At 46.3% G+C, this 16,321-nt stretch overlaps 1 protein-coding gene across 1 annotated transcript in view; it reads left to right on the top strand.

Moving 5' to 3' along the window:
• The window catches only part of NIBAN1 (niban apoptosis regulator 1), a 58,553-nt gene that overhangs the window by 16,829 nt on the left and 25,403 nt on the right, over nt 1–16,321 (top strand). Inside the window, exons 2-5 of the mRNA XM_051793869.1 lie at nt 10,848–10,978; nt 12,405–12,536; nt 13,267–13,381; nt 14,864–15,031. Of these exons, the coding sequence (XP_051649829.1) occupies nt 10,848–10,978; nt 12,405–12,536; nt 13,267–13,381; nt 14,864–15,031 (546 nt within the window). The remainder of the gene's footprint in view (nt 1–10,847; nt 10,979–12,404; nt 12,537–13,266; nt 13,382–14,863; nt 15,032–16,321) is intronic.

Genomic DNA, 16,321 nt, shown 5'->3' with positions numbered 1-16,321 from the left:
CTTCCTCTCAATTAGGGCTTAAAAACAGAAACCTGAGAAAGAAAATAAATGATTTTGTTGGAACAAAGAGACCTGAAACCCTCAGGGGTGACTGTAAGATAACGCTTTTCCTTTGTATTCGTCCTCTGTACCATTTACATCAAATTATTTCTGAGCACAGTTCTTCTTTTTCCCTTTTTCCTTAAATTCCTCTAACCTATGACCTTGTGACCTGGGGGTGTTTCTTGTGCCTTTAGTGATGTGGATTGCTGGCACTGGTGGGTTGTAGGAGAGCAGACGTGGGGAATGCAAAGATAATCCCTCATCTTTGATACTGCTGAAGCTGCGCAAAGTTAGGGGTTGTTTGGATTTTTACTTGACCCCTTTTCAGGATAAAATTTCTGGAATTATTCTAGATTTGCTAGCAGAAAGTATACTTCTATTAGTCAGGTACCAGCTTTAACCCAGAAGAATCAAAAGCAGAAACTCTGCCGAGTAAGGAATGATTAATTAACGGGTCCTTTTAGCTTTGGGGGAAAAAAAACTAACCCTCCAAAAATGTTCAAATCACTTCATTTCCTTCTGTAAAAGAAGTGCTTTGGAAGTACTGGCATCTTGATTATGGCCTTGCTCAACTTTGGATGGGAGAAAAGAGGGAAAAGAAGGCCACTGGCAGGTGGCCACTGCCACGTTGAGAGGTCCCAGGCGTGCCAAACCTGCTTTGAAGTAGGAGGTGGTGGATGAGCTGGTACCACTTCATGGTGTTCCTCCACTACCTTGAGTTCCAAAGCTGACCTGTTGCATCACAGAGCTGTAGTTTCCCTTCCCCATCCATAATATGCACAATAAAACAGACTTTTTTTTTGTTGTTTTACACAGGATCGGGTGAGCAGATTTATGTCATAATTACACACTTGTCTTGTAAGCTCTTTACCTTAATTGATGCTTTTTAGCAGCCATGTGAAGAAACCTCCCCCACAGGATGAGGCACCGTCTCCTATCTCTTCTGCAGAATTAAAACCCCAGTGAACAGTGTGGTTCTTCTGGGAGACATTATCATCCATGGAGCAGTAGAGAAGGGTTTGTTTCTAAGAGGAGAGACTTTCAGTTGCATTAGTATAGACCCTTTAATGCTTGGCAGGATTTCCTGCAGAGTGTGAATGCGATCCTTTTTTAATCCACTCATTTCTAAAGATTTAGCAAATGTGTTTAAGGAGATAATCTTATTTTTTCTGAATGTGAGAGCAGACTATCAGTAGGGAGAAATTGTCTTGGTGAAAGATTAACCGCAGCATAGTGCTGTGGAGCATTTTTGTCTTGCAGGTTGTGTCAACCTTGAACAATTCCTCCTGTGGCATCTTTATGGCCAGCACAGTCCATGTGGCATCAGGAGGTGATCCCGTTGTGTCACCATGGGATGCCTTGTAACAACAAAATATATGTGAGGTTAAGGAGATTTTGAAATGATGCTTCACTCAAACTTCTAAGTTTTTTTAAAGCAAGTCCTCCCATCGTCTCCCCAGGGTTTTGCTGTGACAACAGTTAAATTTTCTTGCAGTCATATTCCAGTATTATAACATGGAATTGGTGAGAGCCTGAAATAGTGCATAAAAATGCACTGTGAAGGAAATATGATTCCATTTTTGTTGTGCAAGCTCAGTGTAAATTGGGAGGTGGGGTAAAAAAATTCCTTGGAGTGTGAGCTGCATTTTACATATTCCTCTTCCTGTAATACAAAGTTTTCTTAGAAGCTTAATATTACATATATATGTGTGTATATATATATATGCATATATATATATAAATATTCCCTTTTAAAAGAGGGGGAAGAGGAATAAAATTGATTCTTGGTTTTTACAAAGGGTTGGCTCTTTGTCCCCCTCCAAACAGCCTTCCACAGCTGCTGCCCTGCGGAGCACCAGGGCAAGGTGGTGTTGGCACAAGCCAAGAAAAACAGATTAGATTGGAAAATGACCCCAGCTGGCACACCTGGGTATGGCCTTGGGCTTCAAACATCTGAATGGTGCCAGTTGTTTGGGTTCAAATCTGTGTATTTCCCCATTGGTGTTTCGGGGTTCAGAGTGCCAAGGGGGAGCTGGGAGGCTGAAAGGATTTTCTGGGATAAAATGGAGTGACATGGTTGTGGTCTTGGAAAACCATCAAAATAAACATCCATGCTTTGAGACCTCTGTTCACCTTAGTTCAGAGATGAATCTTGAGTTTACCCTTGCTTTGCACAGAAAATCCTTTGGAAATCATGATATTTATTCATTTTCAGTGCATATGGGAGCCAAAAGAGAACCAAACACCTTAAGACTTGGTCAGAAAAATTGGAAGGAAAGGGGACCTGATGGTACCTGTATTCTCTTTTTGTTACCCACATGTAACCTCCTTCCATTTTGTGGAGTTTGTGTGTTTGTTGAAGAGAAAGGGAATAAGATCCTACCATGGGATAATGACCTTCTGCTACAGTGCTTAAAAAGTGATGTTTTGTGGGAAACGTTGGACTCTGAGGAGTCCATCTGGGCTGACTTACACCAGACTGCTGCTGAAAGGACTGAGAATGCAAAGGGAATAAAGGGAATTGAAGGCTAAGGTAAGGAAACCTCAGCATAAATGAGGCACTGCATGGAAAGATGTGTGTGTGTGTGTTTGTGTGTGTGTGTACTCATAGCTATGTCCAATGCCATATAATCCTCTGAGTAATCTTGTAATAGAGCCATGTAGTATGGCAAAATTTGGCAAAGTAATTAAGAAAAAAGAAATTAGTAAAAGTCTCTCATGAACTATATGAGCACCCACCAGGCATTGCACAGCATTAATCTTTTGAGGGTGTGTGTGTTTGTATAAATGTGTGTATATATATATATTTTTTCAGAAAAACCTTCCACTAGTGTCATGAGGATGGTTCTTTCTGTTATCTGTGTCTCCAGTTGACAATGTTTTTTTGTTAGTTTGCCTTGGGGATGGTTGGGCAGTGGAGTAACTGGCTGCTGTCACCTGGAAGGGAGGGGAGAGGGAATACATCATCCTGATTTAAAGGGTGATGCAGCATTGGCTTATGTTTTCTGAAAGCTGTTTAAATGTTCCCAAGAAGTATTTTTGTGTGACCTACTGTGACGTGTAATGTGATGCCGAGATCTGGACTGGAGAAAGCTGCTCAGGACATGCTTGGTGTCTGTGACCCCATTAGTGGCTCAGGGAGTTAAAAAAATCCCCAAAACTTGAAAACCATTGACTATCCCCAAATTTACTTACTGCAGAATGCAGATTAGCTCCTTGTGAGCCCCAGGAACTAGATTAATTTGTTTTATTAAGTCCCTAGTTGTCGTGGTGCTCTGAAAGAAGCTCCTAAAGAAGGTATTGTCAGACCATGTTCTAGCTGGATGTGGCCACGAGTAGCTGTTTGTAGACAGAGCGTTGCTGCTTCTCACCCCATTACCAATAAAGGGCTTGTTGGGCTTGTTTCAGCTTGATTAACCACGGGCTTTGGCCTTTATGTAATTCATGGTTATTAGGACTTTTTTAGCCTGACAAAAGTGCAAAGGCAACTGGTGAGATCTTCCTTCTCCCCTCAGTGACGCCTGGGCAGCGGGAGGGTTGCAGAGCTGGCGGCAGCTGTGTGAGAGAGGAGTGTCTGATCTCACTGCTCACAATTCAGGCACTCTGAGCTTAAAGTTTCACTCCTTCCCATTGTTTTCCCTGCCCCCTGCTCCAGACCCCTCTGTTTAGGGGGGCCATCACACTGCCAGTGGCTTCCTGGGGTTTCTGTCCCCTCTGAGTGCTGGTGGAGCTGCTCGTGCAGGACCCATCTCCGTCTGGAGGGGTTGTCCATCCTTTTCCCCCTGCACCAGAGGTGACCCGTGTGGGAGAAGGGATGAAGCAGCTGGGGATGTGCTGTCCCAGGGCTGGCATGAAGTGCAGGTGCCGAAGGAGTGGATGTACTTGCTGGAGGCAGCTCCTCCGTTTCAGGTGGGCACGAGGTCTGTGCCACCCCAGCCTGTTGCTTGACAGTTGTGGGTTGCTACTAAATCCATTTCCCTGGGCATTTCCATCTCAACTGCAGCTGATCTGAAATAAAATTCCCTGGCAACCTGTAGAGCAGTGAGAGGGAATCACACGCTTCTTGTAGAGGATGCATGGAAACAGCATGGTTGAAGTGGAGACGTCCTCCAAAGAGTTCCAGGTTATAGCAAACCCAGGTGCACCCTGGTCTGGCAGGAAGAGGGGAAAGGAAAGCTGTCTGTAGGACTGAGTGTCGAGTTTGACCCAAGAGCCAGTCTGTGTTTACGCAGGATCAGTGCTCTGCATTTAGTTTTGCATTTTTTAATAATCAGAATTAATTTCAAATAGCGAGTTCCATTGTTAAATCACAAGCTACTCTTGGGAAAACAACCTTTTTTTTTTTTTTAGAATGCATGAGCTCTGTCTCACTCAGGTCTGTCTGCTTCCTCTGAAGCATGGGATGCTCCTGAATTTGCCTGAGAGGAACGTTACAAGTATATAAACCTATGGAATCTGTGGGATAATTGTCCGTGTCAGTGTAAAGTCCAACCTCATTTAGCAGAGCACTCGAGGAAGAGCAAAGCACTCGGGTACAATTGTAGCAAGGGAGATCTGCTAGGCTGGAATGGAGCCTGTTATTTTTGGCACCTCCTTTGCTGTGGATCAAGTTTCCATGAACTTACCAATGTGTTTGTTTAGTTTGCTGTGAGAGAGAGGCTTCGCTTCTGGTGGAACCCAGATTTCACACCCACGGGCTCAGCTGACAAACGAGAGAAAATCTGTTTTTTTTCACAAGACAGCATCGATTTCTTCCTATAGAGAAGATGGACTGAGCACCCAAGGAGTGCTTATTGCTGAGATTTAGTCAGAGGATGATGGGGGTGATGGGTGTTATCCTCTCTTGTGCACTGTTTAGGGTGACTGACAGGAATTGTGCCAGTGTCACTCAGTGGCTGTGTTGCCAGCTGATGATTTGGGCCTGGGTAGTTACAGCATTGTAAATTTTTAATAAGAGCAGCCTCCATTAACAGAAAACGAGCTGAGAGTAAATAATTGGTTTGGGTATTTTATCAGGTGCAAACCACACGTTCCTTTCTGGGGAACAGGGGTGGCTCCACTGGAGAACTTGGCTTGGCTGAGTGCAGACAAACCTGTGGAGAGGTGATCCAGCCAAATCAGAGCCTGGGATTTGGGTCTGCCCTCCCTTTTTGTCAGAACAGGTATTAAGTCCTAACTCAGGAGTAATCGAAATACTGTTTTATAAATAAAGATCAAACTGAGCTCTGCTTCCAGCAACAAAGAGAGAGGTTTATATTGCCTCCCTGGACGTGGAGGTGAAGTCTGGGAGCACTCTACTTTTAAACAGTTTCTGGGTGGTATTGTAAGTACTCCACTGTAGGAGAGAGGGAACCAGCTGCTGGTAATTCCTGGGGCACTGTTCCGTGTCCCAGAGCACTGGGAGGTGATGGGCACTGTCAGGATATGCCAAAGGGAATTATTTCCCAGAGCTCAGGGGGAGCATCTGCAGTCTCAGATGTTTACCTCCATCAAAGGTTCTGTTAGACTCAGACTTGGGATGAAGTTGGCCCGTGAGCTGAACACTGAAATTAGTTTGTTAGCTCATTTTGCTGCTGCCTTGAAGTGCCATGAGAATCAGATTATGGATGTGGAATGAAGGATGGATGGATAGTAATTTCTAAGCTGTCAGTACTGAATTTGCTGTATAACATCAAGGCACACAGTAAAGTTTACAGTTTATCACTTAAAGCATGTCCCCAGTTGTGGGTTCCATCCTGGCTGGTGAAGCACCATGTGGGTATGATCAGCTGATCATTTTACATTGATTTCTGACAACTTTGATTGTGGCTTGGTGGACGAAAACAAAGATAAAGTGATTTGTTCCTGTTCTGTCTCACCACTTCACTTGTTAGAAGTGCTGGATGTACTGACACTCAGCACACACAATGTTTTATTTTGTCTAGGATTTGCTTCAATATGGCAAATAATCTACCTTTTTACAGTTCATGTCCCCTGGGGCACAAAGTGTGTTTTCCAAGGGGCATAAATAGTTTAAAAATATATATCCCCCAGCCCTCCAAAGGGATCTGTATCTCTAGTCATGGTGTTTTTTTGAAACCCCTTCCAAAAAGTGATGAGTGCAAGCAATTATGCTACGAAGAGGAAGGGACATGATCATCTTGCTGCTCTTAGAAGGGTCATCTTACTACCAAACACCAATATCTAAGTGAAATAATAACTTTTGTGGCAAGTCCTCGCTTCTTTCCATCCTTAACTTCCGAGTGGCTCAGGTGTGGGTGAGCAATCTCTCTCCTCCATGCCAGCCAAGACATTATTGTTTTCTGGCCTTTTTCCCTGAATTTTCCTGCCCTGCCTCTGTCCTGGCCACTTGGCAACGTGTTGTTGAGAGCAGTGAAGTGTGGCAGGGCGAGCTGTCCGGGCTGCACGTGGCCGTGCCACCAGGCTGGAAGCCAGTGGAAAGACCAGCAGGATTTCCTGGGAGCACTTGCCAAAGACTGCCCTTGCTTTTTAAAGCTATATTCCAGTTTATTTCAGTCCAAGCAGTGACACCTACACTGAAAAGTCGTGTATTTGAGGCCATGCTGGGGGGCTGATGGCTTGGGAGTTCCATACAAGTGTCCAGCAAGGTGTCACATAGCTGAGAAGGTCAAAGGCAGTGGGAAAGCAAGAAGAAACCAATCTGAGGGAGGATTACTGATTTCCAGAGGGACAAGTGGTAGATGTTTCTTGTTTCTCAGCACAGTGACATTTGTTTTTAGTCTCAAAAGACATATTGTAACTTGTGCTGCAGAACAGGAGATGCATCATGAAGCATCAGCAAGGTTTGTTCTGGAGCAGGATCTAAACCCTCAACAAAGGGGGAATGGACCCTCAGCACATTAATTTGACAGAAATCCTTCCACCTCCACCACTGTTGTCTTCCCTGTTGGCAATTTTGGTTCATGGAATGGCAGAGTACCCCGAGTTGGAAGGGAACCACAGGGATGACCGAGTCCAGCTCCCGGCCCTGCACAGGACCAGGGGGTTGCATGGAGGCTTCTCCTGGAGCTGCCCAAGCTCTGCATTCTCCTGGGATAAACATCCTAGCTGCTTGGGTTCACATCCCAGTTGTACAGGCTGCGGCTGTGCCGTTGCCAGACCAACCAAGTGGGAAGGTTGGCCTTGCTCCATATAAACAGCCCTGACTAGGCCAGCCACACTAAATTTGGAAAAGAATTAGGGGAACTCATTTTTCAGCTGCCCTGGAGTATTTTATCTCTAGTTGCGCCATGTTATCATTTCATGGGAAGAGTTTCTGTTACTCATGACTGTTTCCATCGTGTTTATTTTCAAATAGTGTATTTTTATCTTCTGTAAACCAAAAGAGTTTAAAGATCCATGGGTGAACAATGGCTCAAGGGTCCGTCCACTTCTCTTCCCACCCCAGGTAGTGCTGAGATTCCTGTCAAGCCAAGCACTGCCAGGTCCTTGTGTGGTGCCACTCACAGTCTCTTTAAATAAACTTTTCTTCTAATTTTAAGAGGGAGGAGATTTTTAATGCAGAAGTCCTTTGCAACAAGTAGTGCAAAGACTGGAAGAAAAGGCCTGAAACATTTGCTCCTCGATTCGTATTTTGGTTGATCATAGTCTGCACATAAAAATGACATCGGTGCCACGCATCTCAAATATATATTATGAATTGCAGAGTTCCTTTCTCTTTAGTCATTGTCCTTCAAGCTGATCTAAGCAATGTTGACAGTGAAGACTCACACTTCTGAGGCCATTTAGCCATCATTGAAAGACTTTTGCAAAAATTACAGATATTTCCTGCGATTGTTGGAAGTTTTTTCCCAACACCAGAATTCTGTTCTTTGTCCCGCTTCCTCTACAGATTTTTACTACAGGATGCAGGCAGTAGTCAAATGAGGTCTAGTGTCCCAGGGCCCTCTGCAACAGATTAAGAGGCCACTACAAACTGGAAAAGAAAAAGCCACGGTGGAAAATAGGGGCAAACCCTGAGCAGGAAACTCCACTGGGGCCAACAACATCCTACTGCTGGCTGGGACCAGAGGGAAAAAATGCTCTAAAAAAGGTTTTGGGAAGCTTTGTCCTTATTTGGAAAATAAGTTTATGCCTCTGCCCAGAGCAGGCTGGTTTTTAAAGGGCTGGGATTTTCTGCTCCAGCAGCACCATATCCTGCTATTATACCCAAGCACATCCTGTAATCAGGAGGTCTCCAAAAATCTGTCTTAAAACTGAAGGTTTGGAGTCCAGATTGTCACTCGGTGCTGTCCCGCCAGTAAATGTGTGCCAGACTTCCATAGGTTCCATAACTGATGGCTGGGCTCAGGCTCTGCCCCCCAGCCCTGCCCCAGTCCCCTCTGTGTGCCCAGGTTGGGCTCGTGGGGGCACCGGGTCTGTCTCCCATCGTGGTGTGTGATGGGAATGGGGCAGGAGTGGGACAAAAAGGGCTTCCAGCTTAGTGGGAGGCAGCGATCCCATTGATGGTTAAGAAGAAGGTGGCTCCAGGTCACCCCTCTGAGCTGGTTACCTGGGAGTGGCTGGAATGAAAGGTCGTGTCCATTTTGTAGCTTTTTCTTCTGCCTGCACATCCGTGCCAGGAAATTATGGAATAATTCATAGAATCATGGAGTGGTTTGGGTTGGAAGGGACCTCAAAGCCCATCCAGTCCCACCCCTGCCACGGGCAGGCACACCTTCCATTAGCCCAGGTTTCTCCCAGCCCTGTCCAACCTGGCCTTGGACATTTCAGGGATGAGGCATTCACAGCTTCTCTGGGCAATAATCTCTGGCATAATTAAAAAATGTGGCTCTCTGAATGGATGAAATTACCATTCTGGTAATGTCCTACATGAGGAGCAAATCAGAGCTGGACCTGAAATAAGCACCTTATAAAATCTCTTGCCATTGCCCATCTCTGTGAACTCCTTAGCAAACTAACTCGTTTTCCGTGGCAGACTCAGCCACACATATTTGGGGGTTTAAAATGGAAATTGGTAGCCAGATGTGATGAGTTTTGGACCATAGCATCCTGTGCACTTTCTCCCATAAAATCCCATGGTATGATCCATGGCTTTTCTGCTTTTTTTAACTATATTTAAAAGGATTTAAGAAGAAAAAAGGCATGAATGTTCTGGGAACCGCACTGGCATTTAAAGCTCTTGTTTTTGTGAGAAATGGCAGTAAAACCAGTAGTAATGCAGGAAGTTTTGTGTGGTTAATTTAGAAGAACTGTTCTTGAAACTGCAAATCTGTCAAGAGCTCTCCCTGATCTCACTGGAGCTGCTGCAGACCCACAGCCCAGGCTGTAAAATCCAGAAACCTCATGGAAACTCCCAGTGAATCCCTTCTGGTGGTAGTGCTGGGAGGAGTTTGTCAGTAAGGGAGTATATATCCTTAAAGGATGCAGGTGGTTCAGCTTTTCCAGAACTCTGGAGGTCACAGTTCCCCTTTTTGGCCCTTCAGGAATGCCGAGTGCCATTCCTGGTTTAGGGGTCCGTAGAGAGACCTCATGGAATCTTAGTTTGGGAACTACCCTTTTTTTTGGTCTCATACAGAGAATCCTGGTATTTTTTCCTCGAGCAGAACAAAATGAAATTTGGAAAGCATCAAAATTGCTCAAGATGTGAAATGACAGTTGTCTGTTGTATGCTCAGAAAAAGCCCTTTGGCAAGGATGCTCCTTGATGCCAAGAAGAAAGGGATCTCTCCAGTATCCAGGGTGTTTGGGATGCTCTCTAGATCATAGCCCAGGTGGTGTTTGCATTGCCACAGACTCTTTGGAGTCCCATATATGCACATGCCTTTAACTTTTAGCTTCACTTCTCTGTCTGCAAAGCATCATTATTTCTTTGGGAGGGTTAATGAGTTAATTACTTGCAAACTGTTGTAAGATTCTCAGAAATGAGACTGTCAGTGTGTTCACTGCTGTTGCTACTGATGAGATCTTGATTATAGCGAGACAATACAAGGTTGGTGTTTATTGCAGCCTGACTGAGTATCTGTTTACACTAAAACAAAGACCAGACTGCAGCACCCAAGCCTAGAAGAATCGTCTGTAGGGCTTTGAGACAGCTTTAAAATCTCACTAAGCGATAAAATTGGCTAATATGGCTGAACATTAGCCAGTATTATTGGCTTGCTTTGAAAACCCTTTCAGCCCTTGAACCCCCATGGCTCCGTGGCAGCATCTCCCAGGGAGAGGCAGACAGCAGCTTTCCTTGGAGAAATGGATTTGGAATATGTTTTGCTCACTCTTAGAAGGAAAACAGTGTCCCAAACCCAGTGTTTTTCTGGACAAGTTCTTTCTGAGTGCATCTCTGAGAGTTTTCTGATCTGTGCAGCAAGAAGTCCTTGGGCAGGATTTTCATGGAATGGTTTGGGTGGGAAGGGACTTTAAAGCTCATCCAGTTCCACCCTCTGCCATGGACAGGGACACCTCCCACTAGCCCAGGTTGCTCCAAGCCCCATCCAAGCTGGCCTTGGACACTTCCAGGGATCCAGCCACAGCTTCTCTGGGCAGCCTGTGCCAGGGCCTCCCCACCCTCACAGGGAAGAATTTCTTCCCAGTCTCCCATCTAACCCTGCCCTCTGGCAGTGGGAAGCCATTCCCCCTTGTTCTGTCACTACAAGCCCTTGCCCAGAGTGTCTCTCCACCTTTCTTGTGGCCCCTTCAGGTACCAGGAGGCCACAATCAGGTCACGCCGAAACTTCTCTTTTCCAAAGAGGAGAATTTTGGGTCTCTGGGGATAAGTGCTTCGGTTCTGCACTGCAGTTTGTGAAGCCACCTGCATGAAATACACTTAAATCTCTGTTCCTGCTTCAGGAAAAACAGAGGCCATCATCAAGAACTTCAGCCCACACTACCGGCGCCAGTACGCCGTGGCCTTCTGCAGGCACGTGCAGGAGGAGCTGGAGCAGCACCGGCATTCCCAGTCCTGCTTCCTGAAAACCAAGGTAGGAAGGCTCTGCTGCGTGGAATAATTAACACATTAGGTATTTAAATCGCACCTTTAGAAGTCGTAATGTGTGAAAAACGTGAGCTGGAAGTTTGTCGGGCACTGCCTGCACTGGGTTTTCTTGTTCTTCCCTGCATTCAGTGCCCTCAAGGAGAGGTAAGAGTGGCACAGATACTCAGAGCTTCTAAAAATCAACCCAAAGCATGTTTTTAAAGTTATCTAAATGTTTCTACACATTGTCTGTGTTCTGTGTCTGCACAGTGTTCTTTCGGCTTCTTATATTGGATAGTTGAAAACATAATAAATGTGTATCTGTGGCATTTTAGAAATGTGTTTTCTTATCTGTAGCTCAAGTTCACACAATAGTTTGCACATGGAGATGTTGGATTTGGTTCAGTTAGGTTTGAGGTGGAAAAGCTATGTTTGGGTGCAGGTTTCCAGTTGTAGTTTTGAAAATTCATGTTTGTTTTGGTCTTGTTTAGTTGTTTTATTGTAGTGTGAGGAAATCTGTGGCACAAGTTCCTGGTACAGAGTTGGCCACTTGGACAAAACTACTTGCTTCCTGCTGACTGCAAGGTTCTGCAAAGTCTAGGGACACAGATCACACATTCAGGGAAGAGGAAAACATAATTAATCCTTTCATCCACGGCTCAGGGTTCCATGAGGAAGATGGCAATAATTCCCTCTGTGGAATGAGCTATGGGAAGCTGGTTTTTATTAGAGGAGAGACAAAAAGAGAGACAAAAGTCTCTTTATTTGAGGAAAATGCAGCCTTCAATGTTAAGAAGATACAAATCTAAATTTTCTGGCCATATGGGCAATCGTGAATTTCCAATGCTTTCGAAGCGAGTCGGGTAAAGCACTGAGGTGAGATGTAAGAGGAGGGATGATGGAAGAGGTGGGATAACAGAAGAGCTGTGTTTTTCAGGAAGATATGTATCAGTTACTAGAGCACAGATGCAAAAGTGCTACAGAGAAATGAGAAACAACTTACTATTTTATAATAAAACTCTTTGCTGCATCAGTGAAATGTTTTTAGGACATAGTGGAAAATGGGAGTTCGTGAACTACAGGTCATTTTGCAGGGGGTTGGAATGAGGTGATCTTTTAGGTCCCTTTCCACCCAAACCATTCCAGGATTCTAAGGTCTTGCATTCAGCACGCCAGCTGAAAGAATCACATCTCTGTCTCAGAAATCTGGCAGTATTTTTGGAAGGCAGAGCTCTTCTGCTTCCTCCTCAGCTCAGGCTACAAGAATTTGCTTGTGTATGTAGTATCTGCCCAAATCAGAGGGATGTTTGTGACTCCAAAGAGCATTTGAAGGCTCCAGAGCTCTCGTAGCGGCCTTCTGGAAATGTAGGAATAAAAGCTTCCAGCTGGCCAGGGGTCCAGAGAGCCTCAGAGCTCACAGAGTGTCTTTGCAGCCCCCAGGGGAAGCGGGGACGGTCTTGTACGAGGCAGAGCTGCTGCATTTCGCGGAGGATCTGAAGAAGTGGAAGGACAGATATGTCGTTATCAGAAATGACTACACTGTGGATTGCTTTGAGACCAAGGAGGTAAGTGCTTCTTCCTTGGATGTTCTTGTCCATTCCCAAATAAACTGGTGCCAGGTGGAGTTGCTGCTGCCTCTCCTTCAGCAGTACTGGATGAAGCCTTGTCCTCGTCCCGGTGGCTCCAGCCTTGCCAAGGGGATGGCTGAGGGTAAAACCTTGGCAATATATGCTTGCAAGAACTAGCAAATCGTTCTGACAGCACTTTGAACCTTCCTCTGCCTGTCCCAGAACACTTCTTATCTGTGTGTCACTGTAATGCATCCCTCTGTTCCTGCAGTTGGATTTTAAGTAGCAGTTGTGCTACTTAAAAGTAGTAGTGGCCTCAGGTTGACTACAGGGAAGTTTTTCATTTGGCCGCAGTCAAACTAGTCCTGGCTGACAAATCAAACAAAGAGGGCTCAGGAGAAAATCCCATCCTTTTTCCTCCCTTCTGTCCCTGACTCTTCCTCATGGCAGAGAAGCTCTAAGAGGGTATTTTCAAACGTGTTTTTTATATTTAACTGTGTTTTAGATTTGACATGTCTAGGGAACATATCCAGAATTCAGCCTGATGAAAAGATTTTCCCTTTTGGGAATACCCCCATGCATTAAAATCATAGAATATCCTGAGTTGGAAGGGACCCACAAGGATCATGGAGAACAACTCCTGGCTTTGTCAATGAGTTGTGTATTTTATGTTTTCCCTCTCCTTAAATCTCTGTTTCATGATACTCCCTCTTTCTTGATTTTCCAGGCCTACCAGAAAGGAGCCAGCCCTAAATATCACGTTGTTCCTGCAGGAGGCAAAGTGCTGACTTCAGAAGAAGATTACAATTTGCTGTCTGATAAACATTTTCCAGATCCTGTGGGTAAGCCCTGAGTTGCCAAAACCCAGGCTCTGTTCCTTATTCTGTTCCCTCTTCTGGGAAGGCTTTCAGGCTCCACAGTAAAACAGGGCAGCAGAAGATGCCCACAGCCCTTTTCCCAAGTCAGAGAACAGCTCCAGGGTGGATGAACACAGAAGGTGCTCTAAGCTGACATTCAGAGAAATGCAGGCTCCCTTTCTTCCCATCATCCCGGCACAAAGCCATGGAAGCTGTGCAGAAGCAGGGCAGGAACCACACCACCATTGTTCCCGGGCTTTGTTAATATTCCTGGTTTATTTGTTTCCATTTTTAGATGCCAGCTGCCTGTGTTGACTCACAGCTGATAATGAGTCCCACAGAGAGGGCAGGAAGGTTGCTGCCTCTGCTGCTGCTGAGTTTGTTGTTTCTGGGATGGGAACTGCTGTGGTCCTGCCTGCCCCCACTGCACAAAGACAGAGAAAATTCAGGCTTTCAGGGAGCAGATCTCATGTGGCAGAGTCAGATTTGGACAATGGAATGCCACGTAATGAAAGGGATGAGGGCACCATGAAGACAAGGATTTATTTTTTAAGTCCTGTCTCATCCTACTTAAAGTTACGACTGTTGGGAGGTGCCCCCTTACACCCTTTCCCAAGGCATGGGGTGGTCAGAGGGGCTTGGGGGTGTCCTCTGGGTGTCACCACAGCTCAGTAGCAGTTGGGATTGAGCGACATGGAGCATCCTGAGGCTGTTTGTGGGCTTCCCATGGCTCTCCCTTCAAAAAAAGAGGGCCTCAGTTAGACTTTTATGCCCCCTTTCCCTTTCTGTGTGATGCTGAAGACCCTCTGAGGTGACCCTCCTGTGTCTGGGCTCTCAAAGCACAGCAGCGACCCGGGATGGGGTTTGGTCACCCCTAAATGTGTTGTGCAGCAGCTCCTGTGCACAGGGACTCACAGAGACTCAGGGCAGGTGGGAACTGGAGGTACTTGGTGCTTTCTTTGCTTCACCCACAAGGGCTCAAAGGGACAGTTCTTAAGTGCAGGTGTGTTTGGAAACCCTGGAGCCAAGGGAAGCACTGCTGTTCCAACATGGTTTAATGCAGTTTGTTCCTACATGGAAATCCATATGCTCCTATATGGTCTTTCTGTGGCAGAGACCAGAGCTGCCCACACTGGCTTCCTCACTGGCCGTGAAAACTGTTTCCCCAGCAGCTGCAATCCAGTGAAATAATTTCTTTGGAATTTTACCACGACTGTGTAGTTTTTGGCCACCTTGGACACACAGCAAGAGGCTGCCATGTTGCTGTGGTGTAAGGTGGCGAGGTGTTTGGTGCCTGCTGAGTGTGCCCATCCCGGCCGTGTCCTCCCGCCCTCCATGTCCAAATGCTTGGATTGGGAAGCAGACTTGATTTTTTCCCATCTCATGCTTCCCTCTAGCAAAGGTCTAGAGATGAGCCAACCAGCCCAAGAAACGGGCAGCTTTGCAATGGGGTGTGTTTTTGTGCAGGGTCGAGTGAGAAGGAGGTGAGTCCAGCCTTTGTGCAGCTCCCCAAGGAGTTCCCGGTGTTCCTGTGGCAGCCCTTTGCCCGGCACAGCTACTTCTGCTTCCCGGAGCCCGGAGCCCAGAGGGAGTTCAGCGCCGTGCTGGGGGACTGTGTGAGACACTCCAACCACGGTGAGTGCACCCCGAGGGAGTAACCCTGAGTGTAACCCTGCTTCCTGCTCTGCTGGGAGCACAGCTGGGGGGTTTGGGGTGCAGTGAAGTGAGCTTGGCTAGACAACATGGGAACTGCTCGCTCTGCCAGTCCATCTAAATCCAGTATGAGGATACAAAATTATAAGAGATGTTTACTAAAAGTGGCACAGGAAACCCTCCCTGTGTTTGCAAGATTGACAAATTCATCCCAGATCCAGAATCATAAATCATAAAATCACAGAATGCCCTGAGTTGGAAGGGACACACAGAGATCATCGAGTCCATCTCATGGCCCTGTACAGGACACCCCAACAATCCCACCATGTGCCACATGGGAGAGCAGGTTGTACAGTGTGGAGGGAGTGTAGTCTCCCAGGACGTTTCTGTGGTGTTGTATCACTTGTGATCCAACGCTTGGCCTTTCTGCAGGTGTTTGATGGCAGCTCAAGCCCCATCCATGGTTAAACCATGGAACTGGTTTGTGAATGGTGTGTAAGACACAGTATGGGTTGTTTGCACAAAGAGAAATTTTAAATCTCACTTTCTGAGTATGTTAGACTAGAGAAATTAAAAAAAAACAAACCAAACTTGTGGCTTGCTAGGGTTATAAAAACCTTGCTCCCATGACATTGGATGACTTGGATCCTTCAGAAAAAGAAATCCTTTTCAGCTGCCCTGGTTCTCCCACCTGTCTCCAGGCTCCTCCATGCCTTTAGTGTCACTTTTGAGTTCCATCTGCTCTTGCTGCCCTTGGTGGGAGAGGGGAACACTCAGAAACTTCTCCAGCAATCTCAGCTCCTTGGGCCCGAAGCGTGTGCTTATAGAGGAATGAGCTGTGAGTGCAGTGTGTGAACAGCCCCTGGTACTTACAGAAGTGGCTCCCAGTGGATGTTTTTTAGCTGTCACTTTAGTGTCCTGGCCATCAGCTTCACCCCATTTCCCTCAGACAGCTGTCTCCCACTGTCCTCCATGGATCCTTCTCGGCTGCCATCTCTTCTCCCTTGTCTCCACTGCCAGAGGCATTCCTGGTCTCCTGCAGGACTCCATTCCCATGATGAAAACACACAGGACTGCGTTTCTGGGTAGTTTCTTAAGATGTGTGTGGTCTCAGGGGTGGTTGGTGGCAGGTGCTTCTTCCCAGGATTCCTGGTCCCCACCCTCACACTCTGTACTCCCCCTCCCCAGCTCCTTTCCAGCCCTGCTGGAGGTGCTGAGACAGTGTGTCCTCCTGGCTCTGGGAGCCTCCCAGAGCAAGCAGCTCCAGATACC

Source organism: Manacus candei, unplaced genomic scaffold (genome assembly GCF_025592945.1).
Source record: "Manacus candei isolate 608988 ecotype Guabito, Panama unplaced genomic scaffold, ASM2559294v1 h1tg000005l, whole genome shotgun sequence".
NCBI lineage: Eukaryota > Metazoa > Chordata > Aves > Passeriformes > Pipridae > Manacus > Manacus candei.
This window is presented reverse-complemented; position numbering and strand designations above follow the sequence as displayed.